The 26818-nt window shown below is 44.7% G+C and overlaps 1 protein-coding gene across 2 annotated transcripts in view; it reads right to left on the bottom strand.

Annotated features, from left to right (window-relative positions):
- The window catches only part of SLCO2A1 (solute carrier organic anion transporter family member 2A1), a 661420-nt gene extending 641422 nt beyond the window's left edge, over positions 1-19998 (bottom strand). Inside the window, exon 1 of one of the 2 annotated variants that reach the window (XM_086943938.1) lies at positions 19668-19998. In XM_086943938.1, the coding sequence (XP_086800064.1) occupies positions 19668-19748 (81 nt within the window). In that variant the 5' untranslated portion in view covers positions 19749-19998. The remainder of the gene's footprint in view (positions 1-19667) is intronic. The other variant, XM_086943937.1, reaches the window with a different exon arrangement.
- Between the last annotated feature and the right edge of the window lie 6820 nt (positions 19999-26818).

The following is a 26818-nucleotide window of genomic DNA, read 5'->3' as shown; positions in this document are numbered from 1 at the left end:
CAGCAGAGCACAGAATCACAGGAGCAGCAGAGCAAAGAATCACACGAGCAGCAGAGCAGAGCTCGGAATTACAGGAGCAGCAGAGCAGGTCACAGAATCACAGGAGCAGCAGAGCAGGTCACAGAATCACAGGAGCAGCAGAGCAGATCACAGAATCACAGGAGCATTAGAGCAAAGAATCACAGGAGCAGCAGAGCACAGAATCACAGGAGCAGCAGAGCACAGCATCACAATAGCAGCAGAGTAGAGCACAGAATCACAGGAGCAGCAGAGCACAGAATCACAGGAGCAGCAGAGCAATGCACAGAATCACAGGAGCAGCAGAGCAATGCACAGAATCACAGGAGCACTGAGCTCAGAATCACAGGAGCAGCACTACAAAGCACAGAATCACAGAAGCAGCAGAGCACAGAATCACAGAAGCAGCAGAGCAGAGCACAGAATCACAGGAGCAGCAGAGCACATAATCACGGGAGCAGCAGAGCAGAGCACAGAATCACAGGAGCAGCAGAGCACAGAATCACAGGAGCAGCAGAGCAGAGCACAGAATCACAGGGGCAGCAGAGCAGAGCACAGAATCACAGGGGCAGCATAGCATCGAATCACATGAGCAGCAGAGCACAGAATCACCGGAGCAGCAGAGCACAGAATCACAGGAGCAGCAGAGCAGAGTACAGACTCACAGGAGCAGCAGAGCACCGAATTCCAGGAGCAGCAGAGCACAGAATCACTGGAGCAGCAGAGCAGAGCACAGAATCACAGGTGCAGCAGAGCAAAGCACAGAATCATAGTAGCAGCAGAGCACAGAATCACGGGAGCAGCAGATAAGAGCACAGAATCACAGCAGCAGCAGAGCACAAAATCAAAGGAGCAGCAGAGCACAGAATCACAGGAACAGCAGAGCAAAGCACAGAATCACAGGAGCAGCAGAGCACCGAATCACAGGAACAGCAGAGCACGGAATCACAGGAGCAGCAGAGCAGAGCACAGAAACACAGGCGCAGCAGAGCAAAGCACAGAATCACAGTAGCAGCCAAGCACAGAATCACAGGAGCAGCAGATTAGAGCACAGAATCACAGGAGCAGCAGAGCACAGAATCAAAGGAGCAGCAGAGCAGAGCATATAATCACAGGAGCAGCAGAGCAAAGCACAGTATCACTGGAGCAGCAGAGCACCGAATCTCAGGAACAGCAGAGCACAGAATCACAGGAGCAGCAGAGCACAGAATCACAGGCGCAGCAGAGCAAAGCACAGAATCACAGTAGCAGCAGAGCACAGAATCACAGGAGCAGCAGATAAGAGCACAGAATCACAGGAGCAGCAGAGCGCAGAATCAAAGGAGCAGCAGAGCAGAGCGCAGAATCAAAGGAGCAGCAGAGCAGAGCATAGAATCACAGGAGCAGCAGAGCACAGAATCACAGGAGCAGCAGAGCAAAGCACAGAATCACAGGAGCAGCGGAGCACAGAATCACAGGAACAGCAGAGCAGAACACAGAATCACAGAAGCAGCAGAGCACAGAATCACAGGAGCAGCAGAGCAGAGCTCAGAATTACAGGAGCAGCGGAGCACAGAATCACATGAGCAGCAGAGCAGGTCACGGAATCACAGGAGCAGCAGAGCAGCAGAGCAGAGCATAGAATCACAGGAGCAGCAGAGCACTGAATCACAGGAACAGCAGAGCACAGAATTACAGGAGCAGCAGAGCAGAGCACAGAATCACAGGCGCAGCAGAGCAAAGCACAGAATCACAGTAGCCGCAGAGCACAGAATCACAGGAGCAGCAGATAAGAGCACAGAATCACAGGAGCAGCAGAGCACAGAATCAAAGGAGCAGCAGAGCATATCATAGAATCTCAGGAGGAGCAGAGCAAAGCACAGAATCACAGGAGCAGCAGAGCAGCTATGACTTGAATCATTATCGAAACATTAACACACAATGATGAATTTATTTATGCTTTCTCTTTGTGTCACTCCAAAAATGAACAAAATGCACAGAGGTGATAATACTTGTCATTCCGTTCATTCTTGGAGAGACACAAAAGGAACATGCGGCTTCACCACCTGTACATTGCACCAGCTGCCACTGCTTTTCTATATTAAAAAAAAACCAATATACAAAATATTGCCTCTCTTAGTCCAAGATGACAGTGGTTCCAGAACGTTATGCTTATGATTGTCCAGAGATATTAAATGCATGAACTGTGTCCCATGCTTGCCCATTTCTAAAAATGAGAGTCCAGAAGAGACACACAACTATCCTTTGAACATCAAGTCAGTTACTTTATGGCCTTCAGAGGGATAAGCTCATGATCCATCTTGACAGAGTTCTAGCCAAACAATGTTGTGATAAAACATGTGCCCATGATATCTTTGTTAATTAATCTTCAGTTAATATAGCGAACCCAGCGGGAACTAGTCTTTGGATTTATCATCAATTAACAAAAGGTAAATACAATTCTGTGAATATTTGGTGAATAAGATTGGAACACTGATCTTCAAAGGATGCACTGTGATTTTTGAACTATAATCCAAGATGCTGATCCAGGCCAACAAAGCCCTCCATGATCAAGGCCAGCGTACCTCAACCGATGAATGAGCTTCTACCAACCCTCCAGACACCTGAGCTCTGCCTCTTTCTCCCTCGCTCACACCCCCGCATCCACTGAAGCAACAGCGGAGGATGCTCCTTCTCGTACCCTATCGCCAAGTCCTGGATGGCCTCCCACCTCATCTCCGGACCTCACCCTCCCTCTCAGAAGTCAGGAAGGGACTGAAGACCTGGCTGTTCAACTGATCCACCCGCGGCAGCAAGCCTCAGCACCTGGACACCCTCGCGGGGGATTAGCCACGCTCTCCAAATCCAGTTTGATTTAATGTAGTTTGAGTGAGTATTCAAATTCACAATTTAAAAAAGCAAGCACTGGCAAAGTCAATAGTCTAGTTTTCATATGCTAACCCATGCAGCATTAGTATATTACAGCGAGACACACTGAATGTAGTTAACTGGAACAGTCAGTGATGTTTACAGTTGTAGTCCTTCACGCACAAGCACTGGGGTGGAGGTGAAGGGATTCAGTCAAGCAGCCAATAGCATTAGGTAAGAGATGTTTTCTCTACGGGGCTGAGCCACGACGCGATTGACGAAGCTTCAAGCCACCAGCTGAAAGAGGCTGGTCAAAGGAAGGCAATGGTTGAAAAGAGCAGTCTCGAAGCCCCCTCTATGAATATCTAAGAAGGGCACAATGTTGGATTGGATTCTTGCCAAGTCCTGCATCTGAACTTCCTCTCCCACACTGATAACTGAAAGGATGTTCATGTTTTATGAGTTCCTTCGCATGATACCCAGGTACCCCATTGTTTCAAATATATTAGAAAAGTTGGTCCAAAGATGCTGTTAGCGCGGCAGTTATACAGTGAAATGAAGTTATGTGTGTCATCTTTTTACAAGTGACTTCACAGGGTAACCGCGCATGAGGATGCCCATTATTCTGTCGTGTGATAGGCAGAAATAAGGGGCAAAGCCTGGGGCGATCTTTATTCTCTGCAGAGATGCGGTGATATGGGACGGGTAATGACTGGTGGTCCTTTGTGCAAGCTCTGACTCGGCGAAGGGGCATCGGCTCCTGGCGCCGCATCACGCCGTGAGGGAAACGGCAGGGCAGTGGTAGACGGGGAGCACCGGGAGACTTCCCAACAGCCTACAACCCCCAGCAGCCTCAGCAAACTCGGGGGCGGCGCAGCTGACACGCGTCAGCACAGCGCCTGGAGGCGCTACAAATCACCGAGCGCCCTCTCGCCCCGCGAGTCGCGTGCAGGAGACGGCAGGGAGAAGCCCGGGACAAGGGAGGGGCCGTCTGTGGCCGTCCGGGGACGACGAGGGACGGGACGGGCCCCCCCCATTCGATCTGCACTACAAAATGGGTAAGCGCAAACTGCAAATATCTATCAATGGGGGTCCAGTTAAAGCCAAAATTGCACGTAAAGCTACTGCTTCGGCTAGCATCATGACATATCTTACTACTGTCGTGGGCAAATTAAATCAGGAAATCGCAGAAAAAGAACGCGAACTGGGCTTGGATCCAATAATATTGGATAGCCAACTATCTCCTTCAGTTAATAGACTACCTATCCCCTTGGAGCCTGCAATTCTCATTGACAATGTAATCAATATTGTGCCACAAGAGATAGTTAATACTTCTGGACAAGAGGGTCAAGAGAATAGTAAACGAGACACCCAACAAACTATACATAACTGTCCTCAGGAGTCTGCACCCCACGCTACCAAGCGCATCAAAAGGCTAATACAAAGACCGAAAGCACAAGGACCCCATTCTCGTAAAAAACCTCGCAAACCATGGAGTGACTTTGAATCTTCAATTAAGGACATGGTGGAGAAAGTGTTTGCGGATAAGCTTGAAGTGGTACTTATACAGATCTCTAGTGACATAATACATACACTAAAGGATTGCGTAGCAGAAATAATGGGGAAATATGAAAGGATTAATGCTTTTTTAACATCTAACCAGAACGAGCCCCGTGTACCCACAACAAACATAATATCACGGCCTCCTACTAAACAAACTAAGCAACCCCAATCCTCAATGGAGTTAGGGAATGTTGTGTCACTAGGTCCATTGATATCAACTGCACCGTTACAAGACCCTAAGGTTTGTGTAAGTAGGCAAAAGGATAATATTATAACATCTAGGGCGCAGATGATAAGTAAAACCTGTCTTCCTCAGGCTATGGCACCACCATTAGATGAGCCTAACTCATTAGGGTCTAGGAGACAGCGCCCCAGGCCACCAGTTCACCTCCCCCTGGAAGCTACACCTTTTGTTGCTGTTTTGGTGAATGTCCCTGTATTGAAACCGGATGAATTTGAGTCAAATGGTGCTCTGTTAGATAATATTAAGACTTGGTGTGATGCACATTGCTCAGGCCCAAATAATATTTCAGAGTTTATTCAGACTGGCAGACGGGTTGACTGGGTGGGGTTTACAGACAAGAAATTTGCTGGTGACTGCATGATTGTTAATTTTAATAGACCCCATGAGGCAACACGGTTATTCTGGGATGCCACAGAGGTAAAAGAAGGCAGGATCAGAGCGGTACCCTTAGGTTTCTTTTACCCACGACCCGTACCACATAATTTGCAAACGGGTAGGGCTATTCACCATGTTAACCCTAGTCAGACCCCCTGCCCTAGCTCCTGGGCCACGCAAACAACAGGCATGTTACCAAAATCCTGTGATAACCTTGGAAGTGAATTAAGGGCTGGATTGTTGCTAACAAACATGTTTTCTGCCCTATCACATCTGGAGGAAAACGATTGACTGACTTTCCCTGGTAGCACCCTAAACCCGTCACAATCCATTTTGCCTAGTATAGATGGAAAAGGTAAAACAGTGAAAATGATGATCTGGAATATCGCAGGCTTACGCTCAAAAAGGGGTGACACAAGATGGCTTGAATTGCTAAAAGAATGTGATGTGGTGGCTCTACAGGAGACGTGGGATAGGGATTGTGACATTTGGCTAGATGGATATACATCCTATTTTTTAGCTGCCCAGGCATCGAGCTCAGGTCGAAATAAAGGGGGGTTGTTGTTTATAATATCTGTTAATGTGAGGGGCACTGTAAAGGTATTAAATACACCATCCCAAAACTACCTAGTTTTGGAAGTTACTATGCCTAACAATTATAAATGTGTTTATATCAACTTCTATAATACCCTACAAGGCACACCTCAAAATGGCAACATTAACTCCCTGACAGAGTTTTTATGTAAATATAAGGAGGGCCAAACCACTTTCGTATATCTCACCCTGATGGGGGATTTTTTTTATATATTTATGCCAACAGAATTGCCAGTTTAGAGATACCACAAACATAGATATGCTGCCCCTTTCACACTTTGAACATTCTGTAAAGGAGACCGCCCTAGAAGAACTTCTCTTAGAGAATGATTTATCTGAACCAGAGTTCTTTGATACTAACGAGAGGGTGCCAACTTTAAGTGCCAGGGACAGTTATACTATTATTGATTACATATTTATCTCTCCGGGCATGTTACATAATGTAATCTTTTACAATGCTATACATACTACATTCAGTGATCATAATCCTGTAGTGTTAGAACTAGACAACAATAATCTGTTTTTATTTAATAGAGTAGCAAACGCAGATATATTTACAGATTTAATTGCTAAGGACCTGGGGAGACGGGTTAAATGGAGCAAAATCATCCCAGAGGACTTTTTTTATTCCCTAAACTAAAAGATGGGTAAAGAAATTAACATCTGTAGGGAACCACTTAAATTTGAGGGGAATATAATTTTGTCGTTTGAAACTATCTGCCATCAAGTAGCGGATGATTTAAAGTGCAAATTGAATAATAAGGAGAAAAAGGCAAAGGGGTGGTTTGATAATGAATGCTCCAAATCCCATAGAGAATTATATAAAGCACCAAAAAAGACACCCCGAGATAGACAGGAGGTGGCCAGGCTTAGGAAAAAGTATAATTTGAATATTTTAAGGCGAAAAAATGAAATAAAAAGACAGGCATGGGATGACTTACATGAGAAGGCTATTCTGAGGGATAGCGCTAAATTCTGGTCAATTGTTAAAACTCCCTTATTTAATGGAAAAGAAAATGCGCCACTAGAGGTAAATATCCCGAACAGGATTGGCTGGATCATTTTCAAAAAATGTATGGCAGTAATCTTGAGCTAGGCTCCTTAGACCCAATACTGATTGAGACGCAGGAGATTTTACCTAGATTCTCTATAAAGGAGGTACAGAAGGCCATTGAGGACACGGCGGGCCAGAAGGCCCCAGGCCCAGATGGCGTACCGGCCGACATGTTCAAAGCAAACTCAGGCATGTGGTCAGTGGTCCTCACCAATGTCTTTAATGTAGTTAGTGTAGATAAGTCAAGAGTCCCAACATCCTGGTCACAGTCCATTATAATCCCCATATTTAAGAAGGGTCAAAGGGGGGACCCAAGATGTTACAGGCCCATATCCCTGTTAGATTCTTCTTTTAAAATCCTAGGTAAGGTCATCCTAGAAAGAATCTCAGCCTGGGCCATTAATAAAGATATTCTGTGTGAGGCTCAGTATGGCTTTCGATCCGGGAGAGGTACAGAGGATCAATGCCTAAATCTACATCTTACACTGAGCAAATACACAGTAGCGTCTAGGGGGATGATGTACCTGGCATTCATGGACTTGTCCACAGCTTTTGACCTAGTTAATAGGTCAAAGCTGTGGACAATACTCCTGGATAGGGGCCTAGATCGGGCACTTGTGAACTTTTTGGCGCAACTCCATAGCGACCTGAGGGCGACTATTCGCATGACTCAAGAGGGAAACTGTACCACATTTTTTAAATCTGGAAGGGGGGTGCGCCAAGGGTGCATTTTGGCCCCCATGCTTTTCTCCCTATATATTAATTCACTAGGAAAGTCTCTGGAAGCGGCATCTTCTGATGTACCGCACATGGGTGGCTCCTTGATGCCGGTTCTATTATATGCAGACGACACAGTGTTGTTGTCAAGAACCCCAAATGGCTTACAACACCTACTCAATTCCTTTGAGGCTTTCATGCGAGACCTGGATCTTTTAGTAAACATAGAGAAATCACATGTAATGGCAGTGGGCAAACGCAAGAATAGTATAAAAACCCTCTCCTGTAACGGCTCAGTGCTTTCCAAAGTCAAAGTTTTTACCTACCTAGGAGTGGTGTTTCATGAGAAAGAGTCGTGGGCACCACAAATTTCTAGCAAAGCAGCGGCAGTAAAGAGATCGGCGGTCGCTATCCTGGGTTTTTCTAAACGACTGGGTAGGAAACCAGCCGAGGCTATATTGTCCATCTATAGAGCCAAAACCCTGGCCATTGCTAGGTATGGGGCCTCGATATGGGGTTTTAAAAACTTGGCTCAGATACAGAGAGGGGAAAACAGATTCCTGCGATCCCTTATGGGCCTCCCCCAATCTACACCAGCTTTTGCAGTCCACATGGAATTGGGGATGGGGTACATTGAAGACACGCTGTCCTTGGCCCCGCTTTTGTCATGGATTAGAACATGGCTCAATCCAGATTTAACTTTAAACCACAAGATCATCAGGGATTGTATGGGGCGGGACAATGTGGCTGAGATTGGGTGGTTAACACATATTAAATCAACAGCTGGATACCTGGGCCGCCCTGATTTATATATAAACCCTGAGAGCCTGATAAGAGAGGACATTAAATGGGTTAAGACCCACTTTGTAAAGAAAAAGGAAGCAGAAAGAGAGGCTAGTGAAATTATGAAGCCAACTGTAAGGTCTCACTACATGATGATTACATCGTTATCTATACAACCGTACCTGACGATAGTTAATAAACCATTTCATCGGTGGCTCCTTACAAAATTTCGCTTTAACCAAGTTCACTTTCTGCTGGGAGATTATGCTAAGTGGTGTAAGCCTCACGAGAATGTTCCCTGCAAATGTGATGACTTTTCTGACCAGGACATATTGCATTTTGTGTTTTTCTGCCCCTTTTTTAAGAGTGGCAGGGAAAAATTTATTAAGCCAATACTAAAGGATAAAGAGTTTAAGCAGGTAAAACCTGCTCTATTGTACCTGCAGCTTATGGAATCACCACTAGTAATGTATGAGGTAGCTAATTTCTTGACAGTCTCAATACGGTCCAGGCAAAATAGACTTCGGACGCCTCTGGTTCTACATCTTGGGAAATGATGAATGACCAAAATAATTATAGGTTAATAGTTTTGTAACAACTAAACTGCAGTAATTATCAATTTATGAATTCTGCAAGGTTTGCACATTTCTCTATGGTTGTAAAAAATTTTGTAAATAGAACTGTAGTAAATCTCAATTTATATATTTTGTAAGGTTTGCACATTTCTCTATGGTCTTAAAATTCTGTAAACTGTGATTAATTGGATGTATAGTTACCCTGATCACCACTGAAGATGCGTATACATTGAACCCTTCTTTTTAATAATTTTTAAAACTGCTTTTTAACAACTTGTGTTTTTGATGATTTAATGTGACTGTATAGCATACTTTTATGATTTTAAAATAATCGAATAAAGTGTTTTTGACTCTGACACTCTGACTCTGACTGGTGGTCTTCGTTCTATGTGAAGATACAGTGGAACGGACTGATAACAATGTAGCTCTTCTCTCTATTCTGCACTATCGGGGATGCTTTTTCAATCTATGCAGTGATGCAGTCATATGGGACTGCAATGACTGGGCTGTTCTTCAACCTATGCAGCCAGCTAACACAGCAATGTCCGGGCTGTTCGTCCACCTATGCAGCCAGCTAACACAGCAATGTCCGGGCTATTCGTCAACCTATGCAGCCAGCTAAAACAGCAATGTCCGGGCTGTTCTTCAGCCTATGCAGCCAGCTAACAAAGCAATACTCGGGCTGTCCTTCAATCTATGCAGCCAGCTAACAGAGCAATGTCCGGGCTGTTTTTCAACCTATGCAGCCAGCTAACACAGCAATATCCAGTAAGTTCTTTAACTAATGCAGTCAGCTAACACAGCAATGCCTAGCTGTTCTTCAACCTATGCAGCCAGCTAACACGGCAATATCCGGCAAGTTCTTCAATCTATGCAGCCAGCTAACACAGCAATACCCGGGCTGTCCTTCAATCTATGCAGCCAGCTAACACAGCAATGTCTGGGCTGTTTTTCAACCTATGCAGCCAGCTAACACAGCAATATCCGGCAAGTTCTTCAATCTATGCAACCAGCTAACACAGCAATACCCGGGCTGTCCTTCAGGCTATGCAGCCAGCTAACACAGCAATGTCCGGGCTGTTTTTCAACCTATGCAGCCAGCTAACACAGCAATATCCAGTAAGTTCTTTAACTAATGCAGTCAGCTAACACAGCAATGCCTAGCTGTTCTTCAACCTATGCAGCCAGCTAACACGGCAATATCCAGCAAGTTCTTCAAACTATGCAGCCAGCTAACAGAGCAATGTCCGGGCTGTTCTGTTACCTATGCAGCCAGCTAACAAAGCAATGTCCGGGCTGTTCTTTAACCTATGCAGCCAGCTAACACAGCAAAGCCCGGGCTGTTCTTCAAACTATGCAGCCAGCAGACACAGCAGTGCCCGGGCTGTTCTTCAACTTATGCAGCCAGCTAACATAGCAGTGTCCGGGCTGTTCTTCAATCTATGCAGCCAGCTAACACAGCAATTCCTGGGCTGTTCTTCATCCTATGCAGTGAGCTCAGCCAGCAATGTCTGGGCAGTTCTTCAACCTATGCAGTGAGCTCACACAGCAATGCATGGGTTGATCTTCAACCTATGCAGTGAGTTCAGACAGCAATGTGTGGGCTGTTCTTCAACCTATACAGTGAGCTAACACAGCAATGCCCGCTGTTCTTCAACCTATGCAGCCAGCTCACACAGCCATGCCCGAGCTATTCTTCAACCTATGCAGCCTGCTAACACAGCAGTGTCCGGGCTGTTTTTCAACCTATGTAGTGAGCTCAGACAGCAATGCCCGCTGTTCTTCAACCTATGCAGCCAGCTAGCACAACAATGTCCGGGCTGTTCGTCAATCAATGCAGCCAGCTAACACAGCAATGCCCGCTGTTCTTCAACCTATGCAGTGAAGCAGGCAGATGCGACAACAATGCAGTGAGTGCTCTTCAAACTATACAGTGATGCATTCCTATAAGGCAGTGATGCCTTGGACGTTATTCCACGTATACAGTGATGCAGTCCGATAGCACAGCAATACTATAAGTGTTCGTCAGCGTATGCAGCAATAGAGCCAGAAATTGTAGCAAAGCCTGTGGGCGCTCTTCAACCTATTCAACAATGCCTTCAAGTAAGACAGCAATGCAAAGCATGTTCTTTAACCTATGCATCATTACAGTTGGGTAAGACGTGTCAGTGACGTGCTGTAACCTACTCATGGATGCAGTCAGATAAGATTGACAATCCCGGGGCATTTGTCAACCTATGGATTGATGTATTCAGAAAATATAGCAAAGCTTGGGGAGTTCTACTAACTATGCAGTGATGCAGTCAGATAACACAGTAATACTGTGAGAGCTCTTCAAAGTATGCAGCAATAGAGCCAGATAAGACGGCAATTCCCTTGGGCGCCCTTAAAACTATGCAGCAATGCAGCTATGCAGTCTGGTAAAATGACGAAAGCAGATGTGTTCTTCAACCTACGCAGCAATGCAGTCAGGTAAGACAGCAATTTCGAGGGCATTTTTCAACCTGAGAAGTGATGTAGTCAGCGGAGTTATCATCTCCTAGGGATTTCATTGACGCTGTCAGGTAAGACACCAATACCATGGGTGATCTTCAACTTATGCAGCAACACAGTCAGATGAGATAGCAATACCTGTGGACACCTTAAAACGTAATGTAATGTAAAACAATAAAGCCAGGTGTGTCCTTCAACCCATGCAGTAAAGCAGTCAGATAAGACATCAATGTTGGGTCATTGTTTAACCTGTTCAGGGATGCAGTCCGATAAGACAGCATACATCTGGGGCATTCTTCAATCTATGCAGTGATGTAGTTAGATAAGATAGAAATACTTTTGGAGTTCTTCCACCTATGCAGTCAGATAATACACCAATACCATCATTGTTCTTTAACTTATGCAGCAATACAGCCAGATAAGATAGCCACGCCCATGGACGTTCTTAAACTTACGCAGTACTGCAGCAGGTAAAGCAGCAATGCCAGGCATGTCCTTCAACTTATGCAGCAATGCCGTCAGATAATACAGCAATGCCGGGGATGCCCTTCAAGCTACGCTGTGATACAGCCATATAAGACTGCAATTCCGGGGGTGTTCTGCAATCAATGCATTCCGAAATGACAGTGATGGCAGGGGTGCTCTTCAAGTTATGCAGCAATGCAGTCACATAAGACAGCAATTCCGGGGGAGTGTTGTCAACCAATGCATGATGCAGTTCGGGGGAGACAGCGCAGCATGACTGGGGTTTTCTTTAACGTATGCTGTAATGTAGTGAAATAACACAGTAAAGCCTCGCTGCTCTTCATTCTATGCAGTGATGCAGTGCAATAGTACCGTAGTGCCCGCGTTGTTGTTCATGCGAAGCAGCGATACTTTACTGCCTGTTTCACTGTTCACTGCATAAACACCCAATTGTTGCTGCCCTATCTCACTGATCACAGTAGGTTAAAAGACACACCCCAAGCATTGCTGCCCTATGGCACTATATCACTGCATAGAATAAAGAACATCCTGACATTGCTGCTTTTTAATCTGTCTGCATCAAACAAAGAAAACCCCTATGCGTTACAGTCTTTTGTCAGTGAGTTACTGCATAGAACACAGAACAAGCTGACCATTATTGTCCTGTGCCACTGCACAGAATCCAGACCACCCCAGCATTGCTGCCCTATGTGACTGCATCACTGCATAGAATACAAAACACCCCAGCATTGCCGTCTGGCTCTCGCCCAGCTTATACTGAGTACCAAAGGCACTGCTGTTCTTTCATGTGACTGCTTCGAACAGATCTGCTGTCCTGCCCACTGCACACGCACCCCCCGGGCATTGCTGTCCTTTTCTCTCACTCAAGGCTGGTCTGGTCATTCTGCCCCTTTGTGAATGGACGCCACCCCCGACCCTCTCAGCCCCCCTCTGGCTGTGGGCTGTGGCCTCCTGAGCCTGGGGCTGGTTTGAACGCATGTTTCCAGGCCTGATGTCAGCTTTATCACTTCATAGAATAGTGAGCAGGAAAGGCAATGCGTCCTTTTACCTCGCTGCATAGAACATAGCAGGCTTATAGGCACTGCTCTCCTATCCACTGATCACTATGCAGGGTAAAGAAGGCCCAAGGCATTGCTTTCCTACGTCATTGCTGTTCTGCATAGAAGACAACACGCTCCAGGCTGTGCTGAGCAGCTTCTGTCCATCAGTGAATAAAATGGAAACACCTGTATATTGTTGTATTCTCATCATACTGCATGGAACAAACAAATCCCTTTGGTATTGCTGCCTTATCTCTCCGATTTACTGCATAGACCACAGAGCACCATTTGCCAGGGCTGTCCTGGGGCACAGTGTGGAATACAGACCCCAGAGCAGTTCAAGCTCTGTTATTCTTCTATTACAATGGCTCACAGAAAACGTCCAGCCTCGGATATTTGGATTCACTCGGTTCACATCATCATCAGTAACTTTATTCGGTCTAAAAGAACCATAGATCATAAAATCACAGTGCAATACAATTCACCTATTTACAAAAGAGTCAGTACATAGCACAAAATTATAACCGGGTGACATTGAGAGAGCGCAAATTAAGTAAAATGTATAAGTGCACCACATGTACAACCCAGTTGCACGAATTCAGTTAAAGTATCTAAAGTGTTGAAAATATATATAACCGCATAATATAGAAAACATATAGAGTGTGGAACTAATGTAGAAATGTGTGGAAATGTTTAGAAATGTTAGAAGTGTTAATCAGATTCCATGTTATGTAGCTGCTACTGAAGAAAATGTATTGCTGCAAAACGTAGAAATGTGCAGGCCTCATGGCAATGTATGAAGAACGAAAACGTGCATTTACATCTTTCACATAACATGGATTTACTAGTATTCAGTGATTTCTGCTCACATGTTAAGAATCATGTTTTATAGAAGTGTTTTATAGAATCATGTTTAATAGAAGTGTTTTCATATAATCAGAGTGTATTAACAAGAATTGTTTTAGTTTTAGAAATAGAGGTTCATAGAGTGCAGGCCGCTTGCAAGATAATTTAGTAGGCCTGGAAAGATAAAGTGGCTTCTTTGATCTGCACGTGTTAGTTAGAATCGAGTCTCGTTAAAGCATAAATTGTCATTCCTGTGCAAAGTTTATGGCCGAACCCAGATAACTGGAGAGTGGAATTTGGGGCCCTATTCATGGGTGTCTGTCTGCAGGTGTGAGGGGGTTCCAATCAAGAGCGTGATGAATAGAGCTCTGTCCGGGGAGACAGGCACAGGCCTGGAGGAGGGTTCAGGAATGTTTTGGGGGGTACCGGCAAGCTGGAGAAGAAGCCTGGGAAGCAAGGTCCACGCTAACGAGAGGCCCAGAGGAGTGCCATCATGGAAGAAACCAGAATCGAAACCACGTGAGATGTGTACGTGAGGGGCGTCTCTGAGGGGCGTTCCAACTGCAACTGTGATTTTGTATTAGGAACAGCACCCTGGGGTGGAGTTAGAGCAGATGGCCTGAGGACCCTTAGAGAGCGGATGGGTAGGCAGAGAGGGCATGACTGCAATGCATAGGTTTTTCACCCAAGACTAAGAGAAAGTGGGTGAACTTCTTTGGAAGTCACCACGGCTGACACCTTTTTAGGAAGATTCTGCTAAGTAGGGATGTCACTTAGCCTAGTGCAGGGACAGTCTAACCTGATCTTTTCTTTTCTGTAAATGACTTCTAAGTTACATCTTGTGTCTATATTGGCAAACCTGCTAATCCTAGAACTGGCTTTGGTGGTATTTTTCTGTCGTTTAAGATCATTCAGAGAATTCATGTTTCTGTTGATGCCAGTGTACCTTTTGAACCTAATATTAAGATGCTTGTATCTTCAGTTAACTTTGGCTTTACAATAAAACTTTAAAACTGATCCGTGGTAAGTGGTTCTTCAGAGTCGTGCCAATTATTGGTTTGATTAACCTAGTAGTGGATTACCTCTTTACCCAATGACAGGCAACAAAGATTCAGTCGACCTGATCGGGGATTTAGATCTAGAGTGATCAGACAAGAGATCGAAAATCCCGCCTTCCCAACATCATATCTCACCTCTCCCCAGCCCTTCATGACAGTAATACAACAAGAGTTGGGAAAGGAAGGGCTGCAAACCCCTCAGTGAAGGGTCCGCTGAGCAGTCCTCTTTCCCTAATTGTTTTCTCCGTAAATCCGCCATTCTAGCTTCATTCAATCAGTTTCTTAAATAATATACCCAAGCACCATCAGACAGAGCGTTAACACGAATGCTCAATGTATGATATATGAAGAAAAACTCTAAGGGGCATAAAAACATATAGATAAGACATAAAAAAAGGGAAGATACATATATCAAATTGTTCAGTTCATTATGCGAGGCAGTGATCCAGTAAGAAAGGACAGCACTGCATGGGGGCAGTCTTTAACCCATTCAGTGGTCAGTCAGACAGGACAGCAACACTGTGGGTGCTGTTTAACCTATGCAGTGATCAGTGAGATAGAACAGCAATGCTTTGGGTATTGTTTCACCTGTGCAGTGATCAGTGAGATAGAACAGCAATGCTTTGGGTATTGTTTCACCTATGCAGTGATCAGTGAGATAGAACAGCAATGCTTTTGGTATTGTTTCACCTATGCAGTGATCAGTGAGATAGAACAGCAATGCTTTGGGTATTGTTTCACCTATGCAGTGATCAGTGAGACAGGACAACGATGATCAGTGGGGCAGGACAGTTTTGCTTGGGATGATCAGTGCGATAGGACAGCAATGTTATGCTTGTAGTGTTATTTGATCTATTCAGTGATCAGCGAGATAGGACAGCAACACCTGAAGCGTTCTCTGCTCTATGCAGTGACGTAAAAGGACAGCATTGCGTTTGATGCTCATTAAGTGCAGTGAGAGCGAAGGGCTGCAATGCTTGGCGGGGTGGTGTATTCCATGCAGTGAGGCAGCCATGCTTGCTGTTGGCACTGTGCAGTGTGATAAAACGGGGATACAGGGGTGTTCTTTCGTCGGTGTCGGGAAGCAGTTAGGCAGCTTTTTATATTAGTCTAAAGGTCAGATAGAAGTAATTCTGAACCTGTGACCGGCACAGCACCTGTGTCCTCGTGGCCCGCTCTGATATATATGGAACAACTCATTGCATAAGAACCTATTTTTAATCGGAAGTGTCTGGGGCGCCAGCCGTGGAAATCCCACCGTTTAATAGCGGCGCAAGCTTTTTTTATTAAAAAGTATCACTCCCATTCAATGAATAACTCGGTGCTTGTATATATATATAATTGTTTCTAAATATATTATATTAATTCTATTGCTTTGAAAATGAAACTCAAAAGCATCTGAAGTCCAGAGCTCACCATAAACCTTGAACTGCAGCACCACATGTTATCGCCCATCCGGTATGCAATAAGGCAATGATTGACGGGATGTTTGTCTTACAGATGACTGCATTAGTGCTGTTATGTTTCGAATGTGCGTTGTATTCTAAATCAGAGCCACTGAAGAATGCGCTTCTGCGATTGGAGCCACTTCCATCTAATCATGGCTCGGACGCTTTAGCCACATAATACACCACAGGCTGCATAATCAGCAGCCCTTCTAAATCAACGACGTGTGTAAATCAAAAGATCCAAACGTAACCAGGAATGTTGCATAGGAAATGTAACAGAGCCCTGATACTTTGCCGAATCTAACAAGTCACCTTTCACCAACTGTGTGGTGTAATCCGGCCTTAAAGAGGTAAAATGTGTGTTGTACTCTGGCCCCCGATGCACTGGCTGAAGTCATTCAGGGCTAGAGTTATAAAGTGGCAGGCAGGGTGCTCTGTGACAAATGTGCCTGCTGCAGTGACGCTCTGCTCGCCCTATTTAGAGTCAGGCAGACGACAGCAGGAGCTCCGCCGTCTTTGCCGTTGGAACCCTACGGTGACAGCCCGGAGTTGGGGGCTCGGTGTAGGTACATCAGACGTCTGCCCTACGTTGTGCAGATGCTCTGCTGTACTTTGTTTCTATTCAGGGCCCAATAACAGAAAAAATAGAAATAAATGGCCCTCACATCCAAGGAAGAAAACTCAGAGGGTGCAAGGGGCCATTTATTTTTTGTTTTTCAAAAACAGACTCCCAATTCGTGAGTTTTTTGGGGGGGGGAAACAAAACCAATTGTGAACCTGAAACATGGAGATAAGTTCACCAAACTTTCAGTGTGTTCCACTCCTCTGAAGGCCCAGAGATCTAAGCAGGGCAGGTGGAGATTTCAAAGGATGGCCAACAGTAGTCCATCCTTGACGGTCACCGACCGCCGCTAAAGCACACATCAGCCCCAAGTCTTGTGTTGCTTGCACGAATTTTTTTTTACATACATATTTAAACTATCACAAGCAGTGTGGGAAGAATGAGTCAATATTTGTCACCTTTTACTCTCTATGATCTTTTCTCTTTCCATGCAGTGTTCTGAACCCAGCAGTTAATTCAGGCGAGGGCTGAATTTAGAAGATAACCAATCCTTGCTTGCCTCAAAGTAAAATAAAGCCTAATGGCTTCAAGTTTAATGTGCCTTCTACTGAGACGTTCATTGTATAAGTAATGAATAGCGTTCTTTGCAGGGCCTGTTACTGCTGAAATGGGGTATGGGGGAGCCTCTGACTGGGAACACAAGGTAACCCCACCACGGAATCCCTAAATGTGTATTCTGAGTGCAAGTTTGATCTTGAGAAATATACTCCCATGCTTCTATGCTAGTGTGGGGAAAATGAGCCAATATTTGTCACCTGTCACTGGCTACCATAATGGTCTATATTAAATGTTGTTTAGTTGCTGAATGCGCATAATTCTCTCCCTTGAGAAAGGGCTCTTTTTTCTAGAGCTTCAGGATCCATGTTGGGCCCAATGGGACCAGTGCAAGTTAAGAAGTTCAAACGAGATATTGATATAACAGAAATTGCATTTGATTCACATATAATGTCGCATAATTTGCCTTTTCCATGTTACGTAACATAATGTAGTTAGCTATGCTGAATAATTCCCTATTGCACTGCTGCACAATGCCGGTGTTCTTGGATAAGGTAGGCAGCGCTGAATGATTCCTAATGGCTGTTTCAGCTTGTGTGGCCACCAGTCTAAGCGGGAGACATGCCACGTGCCAGTGACGATGTGAAATGCAGCCTAATGCATACTGCCGAGGAGGCACCTGAACATTTGTTTTGTTTAGTTTTATTCCGTTTGTCAATAACAAACATATAAGCATCTTATTAAAATACAAACTATTATTAACAGCCCCCATTAAACTCTCAAATATTTGCTAAACAGCATGAGTAACTTTATATGCGACATAGACAAGTTGTATTTTGTGCAAAATCGCAAAAAAGTGCCAAGTGCTATCAATTTTATATTGTGTACAAATTTCGCAATAAAGTACCATATGCAATCAATTTACATTTCGTGCACATTTGTGCAAAAAGTGCCAAGTGCTATCAATTTTACATTATGTGCAAATTTCGCAATAAAATATCATATACAATCAGTTTACATTTCGTGCAAATTTTGCAAAAAGTGCAATGTGCCATAGATAATGAATTAAATATGCAACTAGTACATGGCAGCCCAAGTTAATCGCATAAATTATGGAATAAAAGTCTCATGTACAGAACCTGTCTCCCGGAATTCCAAAAAGTGCTTACGTGCTATCTTGGTTATTTAATGCATGACATATAAATGTGCATACTCAAAAGTTGATAGATTTCCTAGCAGCTATGCATTTTAAAATATAGGATGCAACGTAAAAGCATATGACTGGACCTTCCAGAGAAAACATTAACTTCATAGCATTTTTAGTAGATCGTACATTATATTTTAAAAAGATAGGTTTCAGATAAAACTTCCTTAAAAAAGAATAACATTTGCAAAACATTAAAAAGTGACAACAGCTTTGGCTGGATATGTTATCACATGGGCATACAGAATTGGAACTTTTTTTCATGGTCGGGAAAGCCACAAGGTGGTGAACATTCAATGAACTGTAATCGATGGCCCAGGGCCATCACATCTAGAAGAATGGTAACAAAAAATACACACAATACTATCTGGTGCAGCAAAATAGCCACTTCTGTAGCGCCACCTGCAACTTGAAGGGTCTCTTGACGGTAATATGAAGTCTCAGCGCCACTAAAATGGTTGTGGCATTAGGTCTTCTGGAGAGGGCTGGAACTACGCCGAAGAATTAAAATACTGATTTGTTATTGTCCCCGGCTGGGCTGGTTTCCAATATAAGTGCCTGTCCCCTGCGACACAGTATTAACGCTCTACTCAACGGTACTCATTTTATCAACCTTCGTAGAAAGAAAAGTCGAGCTAGCCACTTTATATCTGAAATCTTTCAACTTCGGCTTTCATATAGACTGAAATTGCAAGTACAATAACCCATTGTGCTATCTCACCAGTAGTAGTGCTACTAGTAATAGCAATGACAATGGCAGGACTACTAACAGTATTACTGTAAACACTACTGCCATTCATATTAGTATAACGACTACCACTGACCCGACCATTACCACCACTCCAGTGTCTAGTGCTGCTGCCAGCAGCGCTAGTAACAGTAGTCGCACCATCTTTAATGTTATTACTAGTACTACTGCTGCTACTACTAGCAGTAATCTAGTGCTAGTTGCACTACTCCACCACTACATCTATTACTACCTTTAAACAGATTTAGAATAACATTTCCTGATTAGCTATGACAGCAATATAGATTTGCATGTGACTTACATTTCACAAGTTATATTACGTACAGTGCTATGAACCTATAGTAACATCGTTCATGTAAAACGCAGTACTGTTAGTAATAGTAGTGGAAGGTAGGGCTAGTCGTGCAATAGTAGCAGTCGTTCATTGAGACCGGGTGCAGACGCTGGGTGACCTCACCTTAATGTTGTTGAACATGCTCTTGGGGCAGGAGCGGCCGCCGCTGCCCTGCTCATTAGCGCCCTCTGCCCGGACCCCCATATCCTTTACAGATGCCTGGGCTCACTCCTGGACAGGATGACTCCTAGGGGTGCGATGTGGAGGTCGTCGCGCCGAGATCCCGAGAAGCCCCGTGCCAGCCCCCGGTGCCCGCCAGGTGCCCAGGGCGGGGGCGCTAGGACGCACCGGTGTCGGCGGCAGGCAGGCAGGCAGGTGTGCGCGCGGCGAGTCACTCCAGGCAGGTGAAGGCGGGAGCGGTGCGCGCGGCGTGCGTCTGTGAGAGACTGAGTGAGGCAGGCAGGCGGCGAGGAAGTTTTTATAACTTGAGCCGATGATGAAACGTGCAGCCCTCCTCCCTGGCTCGCCGTGGGTATGTTTGTGTAAAGAGGGAGAGTGCCTGAGTGTGAGAGAGAGTTAACTCGCCTTCCTCACGGCCCTCCCCGCCTTTCCGCTCCACGTCAGGTGTGAGCAGCCACTGCTTATATCTCAATTACCGGCGCAAATGTTTCCTATGCGATGTATGTGCTCTTTCCCGTAGAACTTAAAGGGCCTCACAGGCCTGCAAATAAAACAAGCATTGGCAGTGATCCCTTTGTCTTTGTGAAAGCTAGCTTTGGTTGGCAGTGATTTTTACAAACGTTTATTTTTTTGAAAGCAGCTGGGCCCTCATTAATCAGAAAAAAATCGTATAGACTAAAAGCAAAAGTAGAGTTTAGTCTAATGGAGCACACATTTTAGCAAAACGACTTTGTGTACACAAATATGCTCCCTGTGAAGGGAAAAATGGTTTCACTCAAGTTCGTCAATGGCTGATGTTGACTGACCCATTGCCCTGAGCTGTGGTGGACCGGATAAAAATGTGAATAACATAGTAAAAAAAAACAATGATTGAAGATGGCAGGCTGACAGCTGCTATAATGAAGTATATTACAAGTATTTTGATAAAGTTTTACGGTCTTGGCTAATGCAGGACGTAAAAAGGATGTCCTTCAACATTTTCTGGTGGTATACAGAGGAATTTCCTATATATAGAAATTAATAGATTACCTACAGGTGATCTTCATTACCCTTTGGATAGTCTTCCTCCTCATAACCATAAACTATGGGGCTGCCTTGTACCTCGACAGGGAAATGCTACAAAAGCTTTCCTTTATTTCTATTAAAAAAGACTCCACCAATAAGTTAAAAAGTGCCTCCCATCAACCAATTAAGCTACATGTAATTAAGCCACATATAATTGTGTACCAAGAAGGATGGAGTGTGAGAAGCTGCTATGACAAGGAGTATTATCCTACGGTTATTGAGATCACTGGTAAATAATCTATTCATTACCCCTATGTATGTTCTCATCATCATTGCCATAACCTATGAGGATTTACCAATGCAATGAACAAATGTTTATTCACAGAATCCACGCAAAGCTGACTTAAGCATGGAAAAAACTAAATTATCAGTGTCTGATTAAAACAAGTCCAGAGAAACAAAAAGTATATGGTGTAGCCAGGTATCAGCTCAGCAAATTTCCTGCCGAGAAACTCCCCCCACTGACTCAGCCTGAAAGGCTGCCCTGTCAGCAGCACCACCAGTAAAATAGACCTAAATATACAGATAAACAACCAGAATTAAAGAACAGCTAACCTGTATGTGGAAATGTAGCTTTTATTCATCTCGAAAGACGAAGGGGCAGAAAGTGGGTAGGGGGAGATAGCTGTATCGTCCTCCCAAGTCCTGGTACATGCAAATGATCACCTCACACACGGAGCTTGGTATTATGGATCTTTTTCCTCCACGTGTAACCGTTAGCTGAACATTTTACATGAGGAATTCTATCACCCACACCCACATACTTATGTCACTGTTCTACGGAGCCCATCAGGAACCTAAAGTGTCTCATCATCTCTAACTCACATGACCCTATAACTCCCACTTTGTTAAATAATAAGTACAAATAATACATATATACATCAGAAATTTGGTGGTCAAATCAATTGCCCAGATCTGGTCATGTGAGGTTGTGGCGATACTGGAGAATTGTCCATGGCTGGCACTGGTAACAGACACTGGTACAGTCATTGGGCTCTCCAGAGTCTTAGGTGGATAAGTTTCACTTCTGAAGGTCAAGACAGGTGCATGAAATACGAAGAATCTCATGTATTGAACTTTTCAGTACAGTGGCCCATCATCATGTGTCGTTTCCTAGTCACAGCCCTCAGTGGGTCAGCATCAAAAGGAGCATCAGACTTGCATTTCCGTTTCTGCCTGATGATAACTTAGTCTCCGCTTTTGAACACAGTGCTCTGATCCCAGTGGTGTCTATCTGCATAGATCTTCAATTTGTGATGTGTGACAAGTCAGTAATGTGATGTTGATCAATTTCACTAGAGCTCTCTTTGGTCCATTGCAGCAGATTGGCTGCTATGGCTCTCCCATACATTAAGGTGACAGTGCTTTCACCCATGGTAGAATGGGGAGTTGACCTGTCTGAATGAAGCATAGACTGAAGAACTTATTTGAGGTCAAGCTTTTCGGTCTTTTTAAGGGTGCTCTTAAATCTCTCAACAACACCACCTGTGGCCAGAGAGGGTTGCTTTTCTGATACTTGACATTTTAGATGAGTGAGAAAATCTTCAAATTCTTGACTATTGAAGGCTGCCCATTGTCAGATTTCAAATATCAAAGGAACACCCCATGTTGCCAAGATACTTTCTAATCTCTCAATTACTCTGTCATGAATAGATGACGATGGATCTTCCACAAGGGGAAAAAGGGAATATTCATCAACAATTACTAGCAGTTGATGTTCATTGTCAAGGGGGCCAAAGAAATCAATTGCAATCAGCTCAAATTCTTGATTTGGAAGGTCAGACGTGTTTAACGGATGTGGGGTTGCCTTGGATGACAAGCAGTTCCACAAATTACATGCTTTTTTCTCTTTTTCAACTCTTTCATCAAGGTGTGGGAACCACTCTCAGTCCCGTAGAGCTCGTTTTATAGCAACAATTCCACAGTGTTTCTCATGAGCCACTTCAATAACTTGTGTCAGACTCTCGGGTAGGACAATTCTCAACCCTCTTAAGATGATGCCTTCTGGGGTAACTAAAAGTTCTTCCTGCACATTTTTAAATTTCTGGTATTTAAGGTCATTATGAAGAGATCGAATATGTTTTTTGCCACAATTGGTGTGTAATAATGTCTTTGAGTATTAGCCAATCCCTGTCAGTACTCGTGGCATTAATGATTTGTTCTACAGATATAGCAGTAGCGGTACTGCATTTAACAATTAAGTTAACATAAGCATCAGCCACTTTAGCAGTAGTGCCATGACACTGTATTGGCACTGGTGAGACTTAGTCAGATTTGGCTGGCATAAGCAACAATGTGTCTAGGGGCATTGGGATGTCCAGTGTGCTGGGCAAGGATGACACCCAACCCCACTGAGCTTGCATCAACAACAACCTTCATCTGCAATTTCGGATCAAAATATGCCATTTCAGTGGCGTTCCCCATTGCATGCTTGATTTTCTTGACACTTTGTTCACATTCACCCGACCATTGAAAAGGGACATTTTGTTTCATCCCGTCTTCCAGTGGAGCACTTACAGTGGCAAAGTCACGTACATAGCTTGAACCAGTAGTGGCTCCTCTGCTAAGGCGAAGGAGAGTCGCCCCTCTGCTGTGCGGCAGTGCAATAAAGGAAAAATAATATGACAATAACTCAAGGTTATTATCATTTATCTTTGTTCTGCTGCGGCAGCTTTGCAGGGCGGAGCGGGGCTGCTCTGACAGTAGTAGGGGGAGTGGTGAGCACACATTGCAAGTGCGCATGAAGGTTTGGCCGGCCGTCTCTGGCCAGCCAAACATTCATGTGTACTTAGCATGTTCTCCACCCAGGATGCATTACAAACTGGGTGGAGAACATGCTCACGCTCTCATTCCCTGGCTGAGTGCCAAATAGCATCGCCCAGACCAATCAAAAGCTGCATTGCAACATTGTGATTGGCTTAGTGGAGCCTCAGTGCTTACCAATCATTATTTTCATTCTCCCTAACCTCCTACTCCCGCCTCCTACCCTGCCACCCCCAATTGGTGCCAGCCGCCACTGCCTTGAACAGTAACTGGCCATACCAAGTAAGGATCACAGCATAGTTACATCTTGTAGGGGCAAAGTGGATGACAAGGCTTGTGCTTCCCCCTTTAGAAAAGATATGACTATAGAACTTGTGTTTGGTTTAATGAAACTCACACTTTGCCACATTTAAAGTGAGACCTGCATCAGCAAGTATACAACACTCTTGTGTAAGAGCTTTATCATGTTATTTTTGTGTGGCCCCAAAAACGAGTATGTCATCACTGTAATTGAAGGCATTTGTGACTGGCTGTATAATGTGATGAATGACATTCTGAAAAAGTTCTGCAGCTGATGACACTCTGAAACGTAGTCTTTTATATCCAAATAAACCAACATGAGTTGAAAAGGTAGTAATGTACCCGCAATTCTGTTCCAGTTTAATCTGGTGATACCTTTTGTTTAATCAAGAAGGGACAGGAATTTAGCTCCATTCAGCTTTGTAATCATATCAGTAATGTGCAAACTTGGATGTTGTTCTCTTTCAATCACATTGCACGCATGATACAAATCAATGTATATGCGCGGGGCGTGGCTTGGCACCGATTGAGTGAGCAGCACAGCTCGCATGCTCCAGTTGGCCAGCCCCCATAGAGTAACATCCTGAATCCCAGAATGGGATAAAAGCCCCTGGAGTGCACTCCCGCAGTCACCCTGAGAGAGAGGTGTGCACAGAAGAGTGGAAACCCCCTTCCTGTTGAAGAAAAGCATCGGCAAAGTGAATTCCAACCGTGGCCTCGTGGCGAGTCAAGATGGCAGCGCCTGTGGAGAAGTAACAGAGCCGAAAAGGAAAGTCTGCCGGCATCGCTGAAGAGGAGCCGTGAATAGAGGGTGTCCTCCCCGCTCCCTCGCCAGATCCTGAGCTGGGCCTGAGGACCTCCTGAAGCAAAAGCAGAGATGCGGAGAGCTGGTGGAAGCTGACCTGCTGGAGACCCCACCTGGCTGGCCTGAGAGCAGAGCCTGGAAGCAATCACCAGCTGAGAGCGGGGCAAAGGGGATGACCCAGCGGGGCCCTTGAGAAGACTGCACTGACCCCCCGAGGTGAGAGAACAGCAGCATCATTATAGTTAACAGAACGGGTGGCAGTGGGGCCTCAGATGGAGACAGGAGGGCCCCCGAGCACAGTGAACTGAACGCAGGCCGGGCACCTTCTGACGCCACTCGGTAGTGTGGAAAACAAAAAATACCTGGTGGGAGCGGCTTCGGAGTGGACCGGGGCTGCATTGGAAAGGGCCCTGCACAGCCCTGCAACTAGGAGAGCCCTGAGGTCCACTGAGAGAGCGTATGTGTAGTGGCCCAGGGGACATGACTGAGGGCCCAGCGGAAGTGATAGGCGACAGGCAGCTGGAGCTGAAGGAGGACCCCAAGCAAGAGGTGAGGCGTATCTCTGACCCCAGGGTCTGACAAAGGGGGGGGACTACGCATCGGAGCCCAGCATATGGTGCAGCGGAGAGCCCCACCAATGAGCGCCAGCTAGGAGGTTATGCCCGAAGAGCACAGGGCCCGAGGAGCATGCGGAGAGGCCGAGAGTAGAGGCAAGACATTGGAAGAGGGTACAGTAATTGAAGTGTTGCCCAGGAGTCTCCGATCGAGCAAGTAAACATCCGAGCAGCACATAGAAGCGCAGAAGACCTGAACTCAACATGATGTGAGGCGCCTGAAGAGCATTGATGGTATATATTTAAGTGGTCCCAGAGTATTACTGACTTTTACAAAAAGGGGAGAACATTTTTCTGAAAAACAAACACATATAAATCATGGAACAGTATGTGAGAAGAAACAATAACGTTCAACCAATGTTATTTAATCACATTGGGCATGCATTTTATGAATAGTTGCAAGTAAAAACCTTAACAAGGTATCACATTAATAAGTGTGGTGTCCAGGGGGGAAGGAGGGGTGGCGGGTGGTGTTAGATGGTAAGTGATGGGGGAGAGAATTTGGTGATGGTGACAAACATATCTCATACAATTTCGGTATATCCTGGTCATATACCGGATCGTCAAAGTCCACATTTTATACACATATTTGCCTTATAACAAATGAAATCACAGTTTTAATTATCACTGTCGATTCTGTATTGGCAGATCCTGTAAAGTCGAAGTTTCGACCCCTATAATCGTAGGTATCTTGAACCTTACTACCGGGGTCTTCCTCAGGACAGGTGTGGCGTGAGAAGGACTAGGAACTCCTAAAAAATGGGGGGAGGGACTGTGTTAAGTACCTGGCAAATTGTTTAAAAGACACAATTTTAGGAGTTTGGGCAAAGTTAAATAAAAGTACAGTGAGTGCAGCAGCGGGAGGGGAAGGATTCTCTTTCAGATCAGTTGTTGAGCGAAGGGGGCTCCATGGCTCTTCAGGGTATACAAAGTAGGTAGGAGTGAGGCGTCACCTGAATAATAGAGGTGACAATTTGTAGTGTAGTTCCTATATTCCCAATAGGCTCTGCGCATTGGAATAACATAAACGGTAGTTTAGATGTAGGACTGAGGTTGACTAGGTCTGTACTGAATATGTTAGACTTAATTATGAATGCCAACTAGCTCAGAGGTCACTAGAAACTTTCTCGAATGAACAGGAAGGAGTTAACTTTCCTGATTAGACAAGAAGGGATTAGTTTCTGACAACCGCATAAACATGACAAATTTGCTCCCTCCAGAATAAGGAGTATATCCCCAGAGTCGTGTGAAAACAATAGATAGCTATTTCACTAAGTCAATCGTGCATGCTTAGTTTCACCAGAGTGCAGAGAAATAGAGAGACGGGCGTTTTCAATAAAAGTTGTTATTTATTGAGCAGTCTTCTTTCTCATTCAAGAGAAATGAATTGCCAAAATTGCAATACTTGTCATAAAGTAAAGTGCGTACAGTAAAAGGAGTATTATGAAATAATACTGTAAAAGCATTTATATGGTTTCTGAGCCATATGATACTTAAAACTGATAAAATATATACAGTTACATACAATGATAAAAGTTGACTAAACG

The sequence above is a fragment of the Lissotriton vulgaris genome, chromosome 11, assembly GCF_964263255.1.
Source record: "Lissotriton vulgaris chromosome 11, aLisVul1.2, whole genome shotgun sequence".
In the NCBI taxonomy this organism is placed as follows: Eukaryota; Metazoa; Chordata; class Amphibia; order Caudata; family Salamandridae; genus Lissotriton; species Lissotriton vulgaris.
Note: the sequence above shows the minus strand (reverse complement) of the source record. Positions and strands in the feature narration are given on the sequence as shown.